This window comes from Taeniopygia guttata, chromosome 6 (genome assembly GCF_048771995.1).
Source record: "Taeniopygia guttata chromosome 6, bTaeGut7.mat, whole genome shotgun sequence".
In the NCBI taxonomy this organism is placed as follows: domain Eukaryota; kingdom Metazoa; phylum Chordata; class Aves; order Passeriformes; family Estrildidae; genus Taeniopygia; species Taeniopygia guttata.
The window spans coordinates 8,569,624-8,589,348 of NC_133031.1; the positions used below are offsets into that span (position 1 = coordinate 8,569,624).

At 44.4% G+C, this 19,725-nt stretch overlaps 2 protein-coding genes across 48 annotated transcripts in view; both read left to right on the forward strand.

Moving 5' to 3' along the window:
- ANK3 (ankyrin 3) overlaps window positions 1–3,156 on the forward strand; it is a 335,104-nt gene extending 331,948 nt beyond the window's left edge. For all 46 annotated transcript variants that reach the window (XM_072930929.1, XM_072930957.1, XM_072930930.1 and 43 more), the window contains one exon: window positions 1,765–3,156. The gene's annotated coding sequence lies outside the window, so the exon portion shown is untranslated. The remainder of the gene's footprint in view (window positions 1–1,764) is intronic.
- Window positions 3,157–9,906: 6,750 nt separating this feature from the next.
- Window positions 9,907–19,725, forward strand: part of CCDC6 (coiled-coil domain containing 6) — a 52,429-nt gene continuing 42,610 nt past the window's right edge. For both annotated transcript variants that reach the window (XM_030275810.4, XM_030275811.4), the window contains exon 1: window positions 9,907–10,274. In XM_030275810.4, coding sequence (XP_030131670.3) covers window positions 9,966–10,274 — 309 coding nt within the window. In that variant the 5' untranslated portion in view covers window positions 9,907–9,965. The remainder of the gene's footprint in view (window positions 10,275–19,725) is intronic.

Consider the following 19,725-nt stretch of genomic DNA (forward strand, 5'->3'; position numbering starts at 1 on the left):
CAAGGATATAGCAGTAAAGCAAGCTAAAGTGATGGCACTGTTTGTATGAAATTGTGTCCCATGTTGGGTCCTGTGCTGCTTCCACTGTCAATCTGCAGGGGCAAAGCAGTAGAAATGTGTAAATTCAGGCATTGAAGGTAAGATGGGGCATTGAACCCCATAATCAATGCAGTTAAAGAGCCTGCCAGCATATGAGTGTGGTGCAAAAGACACCAGGGATAAGCATTTCATTTTAAAATAAAATTACATAAATTAGGCAGTCTTTGCCTAATGTATGAAACAGTCTGACCTTCAGGAAGCCAGAGTTCCTCAGAATCAGATCTGCTCCCATGACGGCTGATGCATTTCTCTTGTGATTTCCAGTAGGCAAGTCTTCCATGCTAGAGCCCCTGAGGAACTCAGAGAGTCTGCCTTAGATAATGAACCTTTGTTCTGGGGAAAACTTTGTCTTGCAAGATGAATCTCTGTGCTCCAAACTTTCATATAATAAGCATGACCAAATATGCACTACATAATTGTGAGTCTGGTCAAGAGCCCATTAAAAACATTTCATTTTGATGCAGAAGGGGATGTGTTTGCCCAAGCAGGGAATTCTGCAGAAAAATTGTTTGTTTTGTAATCATAAAAGACCAAAAAAAATCCTGTTGGGTAGGCAGAGGTGGTTCTTTTTTTTGGAGTGTTGGGGAAAAAAAATCACTATATTAGCTAGGTTTTGCTGTGAAGATGTCCCTGTCAGCATTGCAGACAAGCCCAGTGTGAAGCATAGGTTGAAAGGAGAAGCCAAGAGCTGCGTGCAGTTCCGCAGGACAGCACGGTGTGAGCTGGCGTGACTGCTGCAGTGGGAACGGGCGGCTCTCAGCAGCAGGACAGATTTATGACAACTCTAGATGTGGGCAAGGGCAGATTGCTTTAGCGTGGAAGGAGACTGCAAGCACTCCTGGGGAATGTGTGTGGATGAACCTGTGACCTGATTAGGGAACAGGCGTGTCCGTGCCAGCCTGAGCCCTGCCGGCACCACGCCAGCTCCGCTCCCCAGCAGGCTGCCCTGCGCCCAGGTGCCAGGGAGCCACAGCTTCCAATTCCTGCTCACTGCTGTGTTTGTATTTCTGCTTCCTGCCCTCTCTGCTCTGTGTGACAAACGTCACAAACTTGCTGTCCTTACGTGCATGGCTCTGGTTTGAGGGCTGAGACAGCAGGAGCTGGACCGTCTCTCCTCGGTGCCACTCATGCAAGCCACGCTGGAGGGAGATGGATGGCTGCTCCTTGTCCGTGCTTTTGTCCTTCACCAAGCCTCCTAGAGGCTGGGCGCTGCATTCCTGGCTCTGCAGGAATGTTCCCTGAGCAACTGGAAGAGGTGGATGTGCAAGGAGAGCAGGTTTTCCATCACTGTGGGGATGCTTGTGCACAATGAAGAAAAACGTGCTGTGGAAGCAGCAGCTCTCTCCGTCTGGAGATGATGCTGTTCCTTCCACAACAAAAGAACCGATTCCTTGTCATCATTGGATCAGATGAGCTGGTGGCATGTCTGGGGTGATGAAATGCAGAGTGCTGCAAACATATTTGTAAATTAGTTCACCAGCACTGTGGACATCTGCAGCTGCATTTTGGCTCAGCTAATGTCATTGCCTACCTAGAAACTGTGTGATTTAGCCTATTGCAGAATTCCATCGTGCCAGTTACATTTCTGTTTAGTCAGGGAAAGGCATGAAACTGATTCTAACAAGATATTTCTGAAATTATTTGTTCTCTGTTTTCTCTCTACAGTGTGCTTTTACTGCCAGTATTCTAGAGGGACACTCCTGGAAGAAAAATCAACAGGAATTAAACATTCACCTATAAAAGTGTGCGTGTGTTTGCTGCTTCCCCACATTAACCGCATGATTTTTATGCAAAAATTTAAAAAAACCAAACAAAAAAAATCCCAAACAAAAAAATTAATTTAGCATGAGCATGGAAATTCACGTTCATTCACAGGATTGGAGGGTACTCAGTTACCAATGCAGTGTATATACAAGATGCCATGCTGTTAACAGCTTCTCTCAAGCAGTTTGATGTCATCTCAAAAGAAATAAATTCCTGTGGCCAGAGAGGATGTGCGAAGACAAAATGGTTAAACCATGGAAAGACACTAAAAATACTAAAATCCACAACAGCTCGCCTTATTTTTCCTGGACCCAAACTGTCAGGGTATAAAACACTATTTGTTTCTTTTTTAAACATCAATAGTTTTGCTGTAAATAAATAACACTGTATAAATTCTAACAAAATAGAATAAGTGTTGATAAGGCACTGCCTTTTCGATCACAAACAGAATATTGCAAATGCATTGAGCAGGCTAGGTGTCTCAAATGGCTGCACCTACAGGGATATTCTGGGTGTATCTTCACAGATTCTTGTATATTAGCAATTATAATGTTTGTATATGCAAAATCGCTAGCTTGATTTTAAAAAAATCTTTAAAATCTGCTGCAAATTTAAATGATTCCCAAAATGAGGAATTCTGTAGTTCTGTGAAAATTTTTCTTCAGAGTACTAATATTTTGATGCATGTGTTTCACCTTATTTTGATTAAATCTTTTCCAGTTTTGCAAACACTATTCCGCAACATGAAAAATAAGATTTTATCTGTAAACACAAAGCCCTTCATCTAATATTTGTTGCTGTTGCCAATTTTTCAATGAAATGACCTAAGACCCATAACATATACAGTAGTTGCATTATGGGGAGGGGGGTGCTATCTGTTCTTGCTTTATAATGGGGGTAATGCTTGCAGCTTTAGAAGTGGGTTGGTGCTCTAAGGAGCAAAAGTTTGGGATATTTTTAAATGAACTGAAGAGAAATTATTAGCTAATAGACTGGCAGCACGCTGTAAAATTATTACTGTATTGTGTACTGGCTATAAGATGTAGAATCTTTCAGTAAGCCAATCATCTGTAATCATCCTAGCAGTGTAATATTAGGTTGTTAAGGCTGCTGTGTTTTAAAGGGCATTTTTATTTGGTTTTTGGTGAAATACTTTAATTTGTTGATTATATTCATATGGAAACAGCATTCATTGATAATAGCTCTAATTACATATGTATGAAAACAACAAACACTGGATGATCTAGTTGATTATTTAAGCATAAAATAAATTGTGTTAAAACTCTTGGATAACGTGTATTTGGCAGTGTTCTTGTACCCCACAGATGTGAGACTTCGCATGGCCAGCAGTTATCTGACTCTGGCTTTCATCTGCTTTTCCTCTCTGTTTCTTTTGTCTAATCCACCTCTTCATCTTCCCAGTGTGACAGGCCATCACTTGGCAGGCTCTCCCCAGATCAGGGCAGCAGAGGAAAACACAGCAGCCAGCAGCACATGCCCAGAAAAGCTAAGGAAAACCCACTCCCTGGATTGGAGATGTGGGGAAAGGGCCTGTGCAACAGGGGTATGTGCAGCCCTTTCTCCAACACATGTGAGCTCTGGACCTCCTGTAAATTCTTTTGCCCAGTCAAGAACCAGGAAAAGCACTACCAAAAGCAATTTTTTCCCTAGTATGAGTCAGATCAATAACAGACCCACAGCCCATGAGGACATTAAAGTGTGCATCCCCTGTGTATTGCATGCACTTCCTGTACATTATGGGTGATAGAGTGCTATAAAGAATGGCCAAAACAGAAGTTTGTAGGCAGCACACACTGCTCTGAACTGTAGGCTTCTGCTCAGGTGCAGTAAATACAGTTTATTACTCAGGGATCTGTGTGTTTTACCTGGCTTTTAAGGCAACATGAAGATGAGGTACTTCACCCCAGCTTTGGCACCTGAGGAAGCGCCCCTACTACAGATCCACCTCAGTCTGGTTGTTGTTATCTGGTGATCCCCCACAGGACCTGGGTCAGTCAGCAAAGCTGTCCTGACTGTGATGAACAGCACTCGGAGAATGTAACAGGTTGGTTTGCCAGTGTCTCTGAGTTATTAGAGCCACTGGCTTTTGAAGCAGTGACAATAAATGAAGTTTTCATCGTTGGAGCAGCCAGTCTGTGTTGCAATGTATGTTTTACCTAGGTCAGGATACTGCTGGTACAGTGCTGCTGGTTCAGGTCCTTATGCCAAAGTTTGGAGGACAAATGCCACTTACACCACACGAGAACGAGTGCATCTTGCTGCAGCTCACAGTGCGACAGCAGGGACCATCCTGCAGCAGGGACCATCCTGCAGCCTCGCCATGCAGCCGCCTCCCTCCTCCCCTCCGCGCAGACCAGCTGGATGAGAAGGAGTGTTTTCAGTCAGTGCTTTCTGTGAGGTGCACATACACGGTGATTGCACAGTCGGAAGCAAAGGCCGGAGCTGTAGTGCAGAGGAACCTCGTTTGTGCCCAGGACAGACGCCTCTCCTGGGCTGGCACTGACCGTGCCCAGCAGGGCAGCTCCCGCTGCTGGCAGTGCCCAGCTGCTGCTGCACATCTGTGTCACACTTCGCTTCCCCCTTAAATACAAGAGCCCGGGAAATCTGCAGCTGAATGCACTGAGTTTAAAGTTTCATATTAAATGCTGCACAAACAGGATTTTCTGGGTGTTGGTTTTGTTGTGCACGGTTCCAACAGTAGCTCAGGATATTTGGGGGAAAAACAAGGTTGAAGTGTAAATGGTCATATGAGAAGGAAAACAGAAATCTTGCCAGAACTAGCAAATAGCACAGACAGCTCTGGAGTGAGTGAGGACCCTACCTAAATGTGCACTTTTGTCTTTTTTTTTTTTTTTTTTTTTCATATTTTCCTCAGTGAGAACATTCCCCTTAGAGGCAAAATTGTAAGTCATGGGACTCTGATTGCATCTATTAAAATAAACTTGATTGCTAAATATAGTGTTATTTTCATCCTTTGATATTTGATTTAGCACTAATTAATAATGCTGCAGAGTATACTACTGTACTTTTTCCATTTCCAAAAGAATATCAATTACACTTTATTTGTGGCCAATAACAATCTTAATGTCAGAAATTCTAAGAGCTCCCATAGTGTGGAGCCAACATTAGTGGGATAAGTGGCAGTCACTTGCAGGATTGCAGCTCCCTGCTAATTAATGCTAATTTCCTGGGGAGTTGTTGAACACAGGCTTTGTCTGTAGCACACAGTGTGCAGGAAATCGAGGTGCTATACTGGGGAGGTCACTGCAGCCTGGGATGTGGGGCACATGCTCCCCAAAACCTCTCCATGCCTTCTAGAGGAGGAGTTTATACGTGGGGCTTATTTGAGCAGGACCAAGTTGATAACATGTGATGGAACTCCATGAAGTCCCATCAGTGGCAATTTTATCAAATTTTTATACAAACTCAGCAGGAGCAGCTTGGCCTGGAGGAGCTGTGCCAGCCCTGCAGTTGGAGAGCTCTGCAGGGGCAGCACAATGGCTTTGGGGCAGCTCTCCTGCCCCTGCCAGCCCTTTCCCTAGGGAGGGGATGCAATCCAGAAGGATTGGATCCCCTGGGACTTGCCTGGCTGAGGCTGGTGCAGGGATGCTGGGCAGGGTGTTGGCAAGGGGCTTGGTTGTTGTCCTAGCCACATGCAGGATGGATGAAAAAGCTGCTTCTGATGCATTGCATTCTTGGCCTTGGGGTCATGTGTGGGGAATGCAAACAGGACCTCTGTTTTCAGGGCAGATCCTACCAAATTGGGGCTGGAGGAGGAGGAGCTCCTGGTTCAGCTTGCCTCGAGTGAGCAAGGGAGGGGAAACATGGTCTCCTAGTGCACAAAAAAAATACTCTTGCTTGGTTGGAAATACAGCAGTTTTCTAATTGAGATGTGGACCCTTTAGTCTCAGCCTGCTACAAAATGCGTGACATAAAAAGTAGTCCATTACTGGGAGAGGAAAAGGTTAGTGAAGGACAGAAGAATGAACTGCTCAAGGAAAATCTATGTATGTGCCACATTTGTCATAACTGCTGATGCTAAAAATAGCATGCAAATTGTGCATGTCTTTATTTATTTGACCTGAAGTCCTGGAGGATGGTGAAGATTTATCATAAAAGTTTTGTTGGTACTTTTCCCACCACGCTAATGTTCAATTATTGAGAGCTATTTGGGCTATAAAACAGCAAAGTACAGCAATCCCCTCTTCACCAACTTCTTTGGGAGGCTTCCAGGGGCTGGGTATCATTATGGCATGGCCAGACCAACAGAGGCAACCTAGTATGAACTCTGAAAAAAATTCCCTGGGGAGAACAGGGATACAAAAGCAAAGCCCCAGAGCTGAAGATGCATTAGCTACTGGTTGGCTATCACACAGCACATTTTCATAGTCAGATACTCTATCCTACTAAGAGACTTTTTTCCTAATACAGCTTTCTGATTAAATAATTGCTGGTCAGAAGAGCAAAGCAGCATGACATTATTTTCTGAATTGCTTGTTAGAAAACATGTTTTAACTTGCATCAATAGATGCCTTAATCCACAATAGAGGCGATTTGGGTTTCTTTTGCTCATACAAAGACCTTTCAAACCAAACTTTCTCCCCTTCTACAACCTCTCCACATATGCACTCCATTTCCCCCTTTAGTATCCCCTTATGTACAAGTCATGTTCTTTTTAATGCTGCATCAGTTTGTTTTCCTAGCAGTATTTTTCATTAATTGCATTTTCCTGCAACTTTGTCTTTCCATTCCCTCTTCTCCCCTGCACCCCCATTTCAGTCAGGTACCTTGAGTACTATGCAGACTTTTTTCTTTAGGTTAATTAGCTTCAGTTGGCCTTTTCCTCTTCAGTCTATAACTATTGAATATTTTAATGAAATTGTATTCTTACAAAAGGTCTTCCAGCTGATTAATGGACCTCTGGAATTACATAAAGGATTGCATTGAATCTCTGAACATACCTCTTCTAACCCCTCACACTTAGAAATGTACTTTATACAATATTTTTACTGTTGATGTGAGTTTATGGAACACTGTTTCTAATTGCCCATTACCTTCTGTAATGATAGTTTCTGTGAATAAATCCCTATTTCTTCTTCTTGGTTGGTCTGCTCTTCTACTATAAGGGTGCTGGTGACATTTTCATATTCTTTATTTCTACAAACACCTTTTCTTTCCCCCTTACAGTTCTGCATTTATTTCTCATGCAATAAAGAGATACTGAGGCAAAGGAGGGTGGGGACCTCGTCCTGCAGGTGCTGTGGTGGTGGCAGGGTGGTTGTGGTGGCTTTTCCTGTGATGCCAAGCCACTCGCTGCCTGCAGTGGGGACCAGGACCAGTGGCACTTGAGCAGCCCTGTCAGTGGGGCAGCTTCTCCTGTAAGTGTCTTCACAATGGGGTCTTGCTAATTTTGCTTATACCACATATTTATGCTTTTTAAATTGATTTGGTTAACATCCTACAGGTGTGAAAAGCATGTGATTTTTAATTTTTGGGGGTGCTAATTAGGGTAACATTTTCTCTCCCTGTTTAATCTATTAATTATGAGTAGTTGGCTGTAATTGAAATTAAATATAGAGGTACTATTTTTTAAATGACTGAACTGCTGCTGCAACAAGAAGGATGCCATGTCAGATCTAAATATCCAGAGCCCTTGAGTCTTCCTCCCACTCCTCCACTGACTCAGTGTTTTTCATTGGGCAAGTAACTCAGCTTCCTACCTCCCTTTCTTGCCTTCCAGGGCTATTGTGTGAATTAATTAGATAATGTTTCAGCACAGCTTTGAACTAGAGACAGCCACAGAAGTGCCAAGTTATAATTCACTGTTATGAAAGTCAGTGTGCTGGCTGGGAGTGAGACCTCTGATGCCAGCCCGGCAGGGACAGAGGGACAGTGAAAGCAGGCAGGGAAAAGCTCCCCTCTTGCCTCAAGATCCCTCATCTCTACAGCTGCTGTCTGCACCACCCCAGAAATGCTCTGCTGGAGGCAGCACCAGCAGCTGCCTGCTGTGAGCCCAGGGATGCAGCCCCTGGCTGAGCCAACTGCCGGGTTGAGGAGGTTGCCTGCACCTCCCTGTCTGTTTTCAGGCTAATTTTAGTGTCTGAAGGAGCAGAGGACACGTCCTCTGAAAAATTATAGTGCTCCAAATCAGCAAAGCACTTAAGATTAACATTGATAGGTCTGAAGAGTGGCTTAAGGTTAAGCACGCCGTGGGGCTTGCTGGGTAAGATTAGCCTGGAGCAGATGCGTGTTTTGCTGATTCAGGCTTTCAAAATATTTAGGCCTTGATTCAGCAAGACACTCAAATGTGGGCAGTACTGGCTGATCAAAACTGGGCAGACGGATGGAAGATAGAATATTGAGGTATAAACCTGCTAGTTTAGCAATTTGTTTGATTTCAGGAGCACGTGTGCATGTGCACAGAGACAAACTGGCTTTCCAGCTATCGCCTGTGCTGTGGAACTCATGCATGAAATAACATTTCCTCATGACCCAGTGGTGCCAGGGTGGTCATGAAGGTTGCTTGGTGGCTTTAATGTCCTGGGATGCAGGAGCTTTTCTCTAGCCTGGAAAGCCCTGAACTGGTGCCTCCTGATGGGCTGAGGAAGAGCCATGGGTCTCTGCTGGTGCTAGATAGGGACCCCAACTTTCCTCCCTCTCCATTCTGAGCCTTGTTTGGGGCAGCATTGTGTGCCGGGACACACAGATGGAGATCAGAGGAAACCGTTTCCAAGGCTCAGAACGAGGAACACCCCTTTTCTTGTGATTAAGAGACCAAAAATAAAACGACCTGCACTTATATTCCCAGGCAGGTGAAAAGAATAATTACTTTACAGAGATGGAATTCCTTCATATATTATAGCCATTAAAAAGAGTAAAATTTGAAATTTACTATGGCATGAAACAAAAAGGTAGTGCAGTTAGAGATAATGAAATTCTTGCTTGCCACTAATGGAAGAAGTACTGTTATTAAAGACTCCTTCATAAATAATTGAGAAACCAATTATACAGTCTTGGGATTAATTTATCCAGGAGCAATACACACCATGTTTTTCCATAGAATGAGTGGCACAAATTCTCCACTATAGTTCGCTGCTGCTCTGCAAAGAAATAGTAAAAAAAAAGAAAAAAAAAAAAAAAAAGAAACTAATGCACCTACTAATCAACAAATATATTATCAGTAATGAGAGATGAGTGTCTATATATCTTAAGGCAGTTTTGCTGATGTATGGAGGGTTGAATTAACATGCCAGTTGGTTGGTCTGTGTGCTGGGTGGGGAGCAGGGCTGGTGGTGGGGCTGCTCCCCCAGACCCGGGGCTGCTCCCCCCGACCCGGGGCTGCTCCCCCAGACCCCGGGGCTCGGCGGGTGGGGGTCCCGCTCCTTCTGCTCCCGGTGTCCACCCCGAGGGGCTGCGAGCTGCCCCGGGGAAGGGGCCTGGGCCGGGGGCACAGCCCGGGCAGCGCCGTGGGCGCCGTTTTGGTACAAAAATTCTTAAACAGTACAAGGTTCGGGGCTGTTTGGGTCGTGTACAGCGAACCCCCGGGCTCCCCGGCACGGGTTTAGCGATGCAATGGGATGAGTCCCGCAAACGGGCTGTTCCCGCGGGGGTCCCGCTGTGCAACGGATTCCCCCGGGCACGTCCCGACCGGGCACGTCCCGACATCGGGTTCGGTGTGGAACAGACCCTCCGGGCACATCCCGGGTCCAGGATTCGGTGTGTAGGGAGCGCCGTGGGGAATATCCTTCGGTCCCCGGTTCTGTGTATCCGAGATCCCCTCTCCTGGCACATTCCGGTCCCGGGCTCGGAGTGTCCTGGATCCCCGCTCCCGGAATATCCTGGTCCCGGTGTGTCCCGGCTCCCCGCTCCCGGCCCATCCCGGTGTGTCCCGGCCCATCCCGGTGTGTCCCGGCCCATCCCGGTGTGTGTTTCCCGCTGTGTCCCGGCCCGTCCCGGCTGGCGCGGTGCCGGCGCGGGCCGCCAGGCGGCGCTGTGGGCGGGCGCGCGGCCCGTCTCGGCGCCGGCGCGCGGCGGGCGCCGCCCCCTGCTCGGGCGGCGGCGGCGGCGGCGCGCGCGGGGCGATGGCGGACAGCGCCAGCGAGAGCGACACGGACGGCGGCGGCGGCAGCGGCGGCTCCGCGGGGCCGCTCTCGGGGGGCGGCCCGGGCGCGGGGCCCGGCTGCGGCACGGCGGGTGGCGGCGGCTCCTCGGGGGGCGGCAAGGCGGGCGGGATCGTGATCTCGCCGTTCCGGCTGGAGGAGCTGACGAACCGCCTGGCCTCGCTGCAGCAGGAGAACAAGGTGCTGAAGATCGAGCTGGAGACCTACAAGCTCAAGTGCAAGGCGCTGCAGGAGGAGAACCGCGACCTGCGCAAGGCCAGCGTCACCATCGTGAGTGCGGGCGGCGCCGCGCCGGGCCCGGCGGGCGGGGAGCGGGGGTGTCCCCGCCGCGGGGTGTCCGCGTCCGCGTCCGCGCAGGGCGGGCCCGGCCCCGGCCCCGGCCCCGGCCGCGGCCTCCCCGCCCGCCCCCGGCCGCCTCCCGGCCCGCCGGGACCATCACCGCGGGCGGGCCCGGCTGTCAGCGCGGCCCGGCCGGCCGGACGCGCACAGGTGGGGTCACCCCGCGCCCTTCGCGCCCCCTCCGGCACCGGGAGGCGGCGGAACCGGCGAGCAGCGGGCGTTCCCCCGGCCGGACCCGCGTGGCCGCCCGGCGCCCCGCGGGGAGGCGGCCCCGCCGCCCGCCCTGCCCGGGGTCCGAGCGGCGGGCACGGCAGGGGCGATGCTCTGTGCTCCCCTGAAGTTTCTCAAAGTAGAGATTTCCTTGGAGTTTCAGTAATCTGCGGAGATTACGGATTATCTCTTCAGCCAGCACCTCTTCAGCCGCTGTGCAGACCTGCAGGAATAGCGTCTTGGTCATGAGGAAGTGTCTGATTTGTTTGTAATATTTTATTTTACTTGTGATATTTCAAGTTATTTGAAAACTCATTTAAATAAGACTCTTAAAATTAATGCGAGTAGAGCAGCACTCTGTCCCGGCAAGAGCTCAGCTCCTGGTTTATGAGCACTGTGAGGGTGACTTGGAGTTTAACACCATTTTATATGATGCTGTTAGGCAGGAATCCTCAGAAAAGTGTGTATCAAAATACTACAGAAATATTGTTCGGTTCTTCTCTATGAGCTTGGGAGTTAGGCGTTTAAATTCGAGGGATTTTTGCTAATTCAGCGACTAGAGGCATTGTTTAGGTATTGTAATGGTCATGGTAGAGTAGGTAACTTGCTAAAGACCTGTTAAAGGTAACTGATACTGTCCCGACCGTGCAGGTGGAGATGTTTTAGGAGAGACCAATCCTTCCTGCGTGAGCACACTCTCATCTCCTCTAATTTTTCACAGGGGGTACTTCGCTGTGAGCATAATGTCTGTTTTATTGATACTCAGCTTTCCCATTGTCAATACATCTAGCCAAGAAATGGAGCTTGCCTAGGCATACCTCTCATCTGCTCCTAGTAGTAAGCATTCAGCGTCTAGCAGGATGTGGGCCGGAAGAGTGCATGAAATACAATACAGAAGTAATTTATTCAAGGATGACAAATATAGTGCTAGTCGGGGAAATGTGTGCTTTGTTAATACTTTACGAGAAGAGAATGTGCCTTAATTAGGTAGCGGCGGAGTGCCTTCTAATGTTGAAAGGGGCTAAGGCGCCTTGTCAGTCAGACATTTTCTCTCTGCCTGTTAGAAAGGCACAGCATCTTTCTGAACCCCTGGTAGGTGTATTGTTTGTAAACAACTTGGAAAAAATGCTTGTGTGCATTACAGTTCTGGCAATGTCTATAGGGACTGATCATCTTACATTTTAATCAGATTTTAATTTATAAAAAGGAGATATTTTCCTTAAATCTGAAACTCTGCCTGGTTTTGACATCTTGAATAAAGAGAAGGAGAGGTGTTAGACTTTAATGGCAACCTGTAGGCTGTCTGGAAAAACGACATCTTTAGCTGATGCTGTGGCTTTGGTGTGCTAAACTGTGTGCACGACTGAGTAAACCACTTCTAATTCAGTAAGCGGTGAAAAAATGAATGCAAAACAACACTTTTTTCAGGCCAGTGAGACCTTGTGCTGTGGTTTACATAGTCCACAATGTAAATACATTTGAAGTCAGAATGCTTTGTTGTGTGGCTCTAGTATGCAGGTGACTGCAAATGAACTTTATTGGAATGTTGAAATGTGTGTCATTCACATGTAAACGTCATAGGAATAGAAAATTTTTTTATTGTCTCCACTGTGATTCTAAACCTTTGTCAGTTTGCTCCTCGCAGTGTTGCTGTGCTGACAGACGGGTGCATTGTATGTTTCCTGTTGTGGGCATTGTAATGACACAAATCAGCTTTGATTTTTATCAAGTGTTGAGGAGGAGCTGTGAAGCACAAATGGACCTGACAGGTAGCCAAAATAGCAGGTGAATGACTAAACCTGTGTGCTGTAGGTGAAGGTGACTCCTCCAACCACACAGCTCTTCATCTCCAAACCTTTCACTGATCCTGTTTTAGCTTTTTTGTGCAAGGCCACAGAGACTCTTGGCTTTCTGCAGCTCCCACCATTGTCTCTGTTGGTTTTGAAAATTTTCCTTTTAGAGTTTGTCAGTGATGGTCTTCCTCCTACCTCTTGTGTCCATGCTGGTGTGTTAATATGACATCTCTTTATGCTTGCAGTATTGTTGCTGTCAGCGTCAGTTTAGGAATTACCTAAATGGCTTGCAATATAGGATCTTATTAGTTCTATTTGTAGTTCACCCTTGTGTCTACAAGTGTTGAAAATAAAGTGTTAATTAAGCATAGGAGACCCACATTAAGTCAGAAACGGAAAACGGAGAAAAGGTGTTGGCTTGGCAGGTTTTTATGCTCACTAACTTCGTATGTACTCTCGTCTAAAACAAGTGAAAACAAATGCTGCTTTATAGCTGAAATTGGTGAAGCCAGCTTGGACTAAGTGTACGCCCAAAAATATGTGTGAGCTGTACTCCTTCCAGTAGCCTGAAATGCAGATGAAGTTATGCTGCTGTTCATGTGCAAGACTGTGAAAGTAAGTAAATACATGTGATTACTTTATCTCACCTGCTATTATTGGTAACAAACGGTGAGAGAGGGAGCAAAGCAGGGAGAAAGCTGGGGATATTTCAAGTGTTCTCTGGCAGTGCAAGAGCATTGCATCAGAAGGTGCAGTTTCAGATCAGATATTAAAAAGAAATTACTAAGATCACTCAAGTCATTTGCAGAGGGTTCATTTATATGTATTTAGCAATCTCAATTGTATGATCTCATGGTGTATTTCTGCAAGGTCTTTTTTAGGAAATGGAACGGCTGGTGCCTAGGTTGGGAAAAACCAGGCGCCTGAAGATCTGAGATGCTGTGTGTTTGAGATGAAAAGTAATGAGTTTTGGTTATAGTGCTGCACTACCAGAAGTGGATTTCCTGTGTGAATTTTCTTAGTTCTTTGGTGAAAAAGGTCTGCCAAGGAGATGTCATATTTAATGGGCTGAGCCTGGGACAGCACAACTTCTCTAGTTAAATAAGAGTACCTTTAAACCCATGTGGTGGGCTGACTGCTTTTCAAAAGAATGAATTACTGCATGTAACAAAAGCTGAAATACTTCAGTTGGGTGTAGGTATGTCTTGGTCAGGAAGTTTCTTTTGAAGTTGGTAGAATTTGGATTTTTAGCTCCTTTTTTTCTACTCTTCAGTATTTAATGTAACCAAGCGATCCTATTTCAGTGAAAGCCATGTAACCTTTAGCTGATACTGGAAGCATTTTGGTTTTCTTTGTTATTGTTTTGAACTGACAGGCCTCATATGAACTGAGTGCTTCTAAGAACAAGAGGAGTTTTAGTCCCTGGCTGCAACGTGCTTATTTTAGGATGTTAGATTTGGTAATGTAACTCACATAAATTGGCCTGCTATAGTCAGACATCTTCTGTGGAGTTAGAAAATTAAAACATAGTAAGCCTTATTCTGTTACGTAGTTTTTTTAACTGAGGTGAAGGTAGAGTATTTGAGAAGCATTAATTTAGAAGTGTTCCCACTCCAAAATGCCTGATGTAGCAGGTTTTTTTTTAATGCATTCTAACATCTTACAAGAACATCTCTCTTTAATTTTCCCTGATTTTGCTTTGTAGGGGTGAGAATTATCCTAGAAATCCCGATTTGTGGCGCTGTGTGGATCATCAATTCAGATGAGCCAGTCTGATCCGAAGTGCTGATGGCATATGCTGGTTTTTGTGAGCTTGCCATGAGTTATCACTGTCTGGTAGCGCCTGCTTGCAGCACTGCTGCCAGGGAACACTGGGGCACGGGACTGCTGCGCATTGTGAGTGGCAGTATTTTACTGTGAGACCTCTGCTACCCTTGTTTCTGTAGCTAAACCTCCGCTCCGCACCTTGGCTCCCAGCTTAACTCTTCTCATTCCTGGAGTGCTGGCAGAGGGCAGTTGCATTTCCTGGCTTTTTGGCCTCCACTGCAATTCTGCACAGCTGTGTGAACTGCCTCCCACCTGTTGGGAGGAACAATAGAAAAAAAAAAGCCTTACTCAGCTCCTATTTCCTCACCCCCTACTTAAATCCTGAAGAAAGTTGTTGCTTTCAATAACAGCCATCTCCTGAAAGCAAACAGACTTTCTGGGGCTCGCAGATCAGAAAAATCCTGTGTGCTATTGTGACTTGTTAGAGTTTTCCCGATGACAGCCAGATTTGGATGCTGGAAATAATTACAATTTTGCGTTTTGTTCTGAATGAAGTGTGCAGAGGGATCTGTGTGTGTGCATGAGATCTGCTGTTGTGGGCCTTCACGGAAAATGTCAGCCTAGACAGATAGTTTGGGGAAGTGAAAGGGTGTGCTGTACTGTCAGAAATCTCCTGCAAAAATGTTCTTTTCTTATCTGGAGTTTTCACCAGAATTTCAAGGCAGAACACCTGTTCCAGTACAGAATGTGTCTATTAATAGTAGAAGAAAAAGGGCAGGATAGTCTATCTGAACTGAAATAGGAATCTTTAAAAGGTACTGATAAGGGACATGGGGATAAATAAAAGAAATCAATCAGTAGCAGAGAGATGTAAAAAGCAAACCAAGAAAGCAAAAGTATTTTTATAAAATGTGTCTGTGAATCTGTTATTTACTCTTGATTTTAAAGTAGGTCTTGCTTGTATGAAAAATACTCTCAGTTCTGTGATGTCTTTCGTAGGTGTAAGAAACCTACTTGGGGCTTTTGTATCCTGCTGTATCATTTATCATTCCAGTTTGTAGCTGGACTAAGCTGAAAGTAGCTCAAAAACTTATTTTAGAAATGCTCTGCTTACCTGCTTTTTAGAGTAAAGACAACACCCTTGCTAAGATTAGCAAATTCACGCACTGTGAAAGTCCATCTGAAATTTTTCAGGCACGTTTTTTTCCAAGAGCAGGCATGTAGGAAATGACTGTCTGGTGTTTCAGTTTTACATTCGCTTCTGGTTCTAAAGGAGTTTCTGTTGAACTTCTACAAATGTCTGTAAAGGAAAAAGGAAGTTTAATAATGCCCTTTGGTGTTATCTACCTTGGCCCTCAGGGTAGCGTGGTCAGAGCAGTGCTGCTTCTGCTGCATGGCTGCTGAGCCAGTAGTAGGAAGGTGTAGTAGCATGTGCTTCACTTTGGTAGTTACACACAACCACTGGCATATCCTATTCCCAGAGGAAAACATCATCCATGTCCTATTAACAGAATGTCACTGGGGTGTGTTGCAGGCCTTCCTGAATGCTGTTTAAAATACAAACAAAAAGCACAGAAAAAGTCAATGTTTCGGAACTTAATTCAAATATTAATCAACAGGAATGCTTGTACTTTAAGGGACTTTGAGGCTTCAGAGGTTTACTTAATCATCTGCTGTAATTTTTGTCACGCGGTTTTTGGAGTTGTTCCACTCTGAACCTTGTAACTAACCTTGAAATGTGTCTTTGAGAAGGGTATCTAGTTTTAATTTGAAGACGAAGAATCACTATGCTTGGAAAGGCTTTGGTGTCCTGCCTCCTGTTCTTCCCATCAGTTTCATCAAGGCTGAGCTGCTGGTTCCTGCTGTGCCTTTTGGCTGGATTAATGAGTATTCAGAATCCACTGCTTTCTCCTCATCAAGATACAGGCTGTAACAGGCAACTTTAGTTTACATTGACAAACTAAACTAAGCTTTCAATCTCTGAGATGCTGCAAACCCAAAGTGTTGAATTATATATGATGCACTGGTCTAGTCTAAACATCCTTTCCTGCTTCAAATTTGCACAAATGTTTCTGATAGGTTAATTTGGAACTTTTTTTTTTTTTTTAAATCTGGTGTGGTCAGTTGTCTTTAATGAGCTTGCTGCTGTGTGCTTTGGCTATTTTGGCAGAAATAGAGTTGCACCCCTGTGCCTTGTTTAGGTCTGATTTGTACTGCTGGGTTGTCCAGTAGCACTTGATTTGGTGCAGAGAATTAATTAATTGTGCAGGTAATATTTTAAACAACATCCTGCTTAGCACATGTCGGTGAAATGGAATTTCCCACTGATGAGTGTTTTTGAGTTCAGTAAGCCACTTTGGAAATCCTGATGTATACTTTATTTTATAATCATTTTTAAATAATGTTTGGCATGTATTACTAAATCAAAAACTCATATGGGTGTCTTATACACACCCTACACCTTTGTGGTTATCTTTATTACAAATAGTCCTTGGCTAAAAGGTGAGTATTTGCCTATCTGCCACAACTTGTTCTCTCTAAAGCCATGCTGAATGACCTGTTTAATGTTTCTGTCCTTTATGCTGTAAATTAATTTGTTTGCAGTATTGCCATTGGGTTGATACCAAACTGTGATAACCATCTAGTTTTGCTTGCCTTTAAATATTATACAACAACTATACTTTTTTATCAGTTACTTTATGTGACGTTCCCATATTTAATAATGGTGGAATGTCTTCAGTCAGTAGGCATACTGGTATAGTGCTCTGAATTACTTTGGGGATGAAAGTGAAATAAGAACTGAAATTGTAGAGTACATTTGGGAATTTTTAATAAGGCAAAGTTCTGGTGTTTCTGTGGGCTTACTATTCTGCATAGAAAGTAATTTTACTTCTTAATGAACTTTCCCATTGAGGTTATATCATGAATTCTGTGCTAGAACTGGTTTGTAATCAGCTTTTATTTTAAGAATAGACTTTATTGCCAGGTTTGAGCATTTATTGAGACTAGGGGCCATTCTTTCTTGGTGTATCGCCAGTGACTTAAAAGCATTTTGAAGGAGAGGTTGCTCTGATTTTTACTGCATACACCTAACAACAGGTTTGCTTTCAACTGAAGAAGAAATAGTCATATGTGCTCCTGCTGTATATCTGCCAGACATTTTTAACCTTCTTTTTAGTCACTTGCCCAAATGACAGTTGAGTTTTGCGCCAGTCACATCAGCAGATTTAGTAATCAGTATTGAGGTTTTTAGAGCTTCTAGTGCTGTTGCTGATCCCAGTATTAGAAAGCTAGTATAGACAAGGTTTTAGAATAGTTTTCAAATCCTGGAAGTTCTGTATTTCATTTTAGTTGTGGTTTTTACTTTAGTGGAGTTTGAATTTTAATCCTGATTTCAAAGGATGAAGGAAAATTATTTCGCTTTATTAAACTCTTTCTTTTTCCAGGGTAGGTATGTGGTCATCTGTGGTTTTCTTGCACTTGTTAATTCTGTTTACTTGTTCTCATTGCTTGTTTCCTCCTACTGCTGATACTGACTTTAATGTTGAAGCAGTTGTTTTCCAAGTTCTTGGTTTTAAGTGTTGGTATACATGGGGTGTATTTTCAGCTACAGACTTAGTGCCAAAGCTCCTTGTAGGAATTGGGCAAATAATACTGATCTGTGGTGAGCAAGCTTATGCATCTGCTGGAGACTTCATGAAAGGTTTTCTTTCTACTACCGCTCATAAAGTGTGCTTGGGTGGGATTCCAGGTGGGGACTGGAAGCATTGCAAGCCATTGAAATAGTGAATATGGCAGCTGCAAACAAGATGATCAGGCAGCTGGGCTTGTGGGGTGCTGCAGGAGAATGGAATGCCAGTGTCTCACAAACTGACCTTGAAATGAGATTGAAATTAAGAAATGAGACTGTGCTGTCCTTCACAGGAATGAAAATTGTCAGCAGTAGAGATCTGATGTATCTCAGCATAGCCTTGTAAAAACAGTGAGAGAAACAGTTGCTTTGCTGCTCTTTTTTGGGCAGGGGGGTAGGAGGAAGTTGCTGAATTTAGCAGGAGAGCAAGAGGTGAATCCTTTCTGTCTTCCTCTTAAAGGAAAAAGAAACCCCATGAAACGAAGTAGGAGAATAGGGACAAAATGTACAAATTGAATTATGCACAGGGTTTGGGATTCAAACAGAATAAATGGAAAAGAGACAAAGACATGCTCTAGAAGAGAGGCAAAAAATACAATATAAAGCAAGCTCCCCTGGATGTGTTACAGGGAGTATTCTTGTGATGTCTTGCTTCCAACACAGCAGCCTGGGGTTGTCCAGAAGAGAACATCTCGAGTTCCTGTTCTCCAGTCAGGTCCTTCTGTCTGACTGAAGATGTGACTTGACCTTTACTTAGGTAGTCTGTTAGTGTCCCATTTCAATGTATGGGATGGAGAACAAAGTAAAAATGACGGCAAGACAGTTGAGGTGAAGTATTCCACAGTAAAAATGTATCTTAAGTGGGGAACTCCAAATTACAGATGCACAGGTTTCACATCTTTTTTCTGTGGGGTGCAAGGGTTACTTGATAAAAGCTGAAGCAATTTTTACTGAACTATTTGAAGCAGTTTCTAATCCTGGCACTTGAGTTGTAATTATTTCAATTATTCAGTTAAAATACAGGCATTGTAGGCTAATTGGTGTCTATGGGGATGATCCTTTCAGCTCCTGCATGTCCTCTATCCCTTCATGCATTCCCTTGCAGCAGTTTTTTTTTCCCCTGGAAAATTAGGTATTTCCTCAGCGCAGCTGATAGTCTAACTGATGGAGAAGCTCTTCAGATAAGGCTTCTCTTCCTCTCAACTCTGAATTTTACTTAGGTTGAAATTTCTAATATTACACACAGTCTGGTCTTAGTTTGTGGAGGGCTTGTTGAGGTGGATGAGCATCTCTTCAGCCCTGCTGTAGATGGAAACAGCCTAGCAGTGTTCCAGCTGTCTGTAAAGTTTCCTCAGATGCTTTAATTCTTTACTGCCTAAAATATGATGTTTCTGCTTATTACTTTAAGGCTAAGCCTTTTTAGTTCCCTTGGTGGTGGTGCTAATCATACTTAAAACTCCTACCACATATATAAATAATTCCTACAATGATATGCTTTGGTCCTGAGTGAAAGTATAAATGTTTCTTAACAAGTCAGACATGATAAAACCCAGCAATGTTAAGCATGCCACAATATGAAGTTATGCTTCTTTCTGTGACTTACAGTTGAATTTCTGCTTTCACCAGGCGATGGGATTTCCACTTTTTTTTGCTTCATTTTCAAATAAACAGCAAAAGCCACTATTACGAAATTTGCAAAATGTAGGGTTTAACCAGCACTTTTGCAAGAGCTCTAAAGTGTATGTGTTTTTCACATCTGTTAAAAATGAACAGTAGATATTTTGTCGTGGCTGGTGTTGCCAGGAATTATTAACTAGGCAAAACCTCTGTCCTCACAGGCCATGAAGTCCTGGTTGGGTCAAGAAGAGGGACACTCAGTTTCACAGAGTAAATTTAACCTGAAATTGAGATATGCTGAAAATCTCTTTTCTCTGAATATTGATACATGTAACTGGATTGTCCTTGCCCTGTGAGTGGAAAG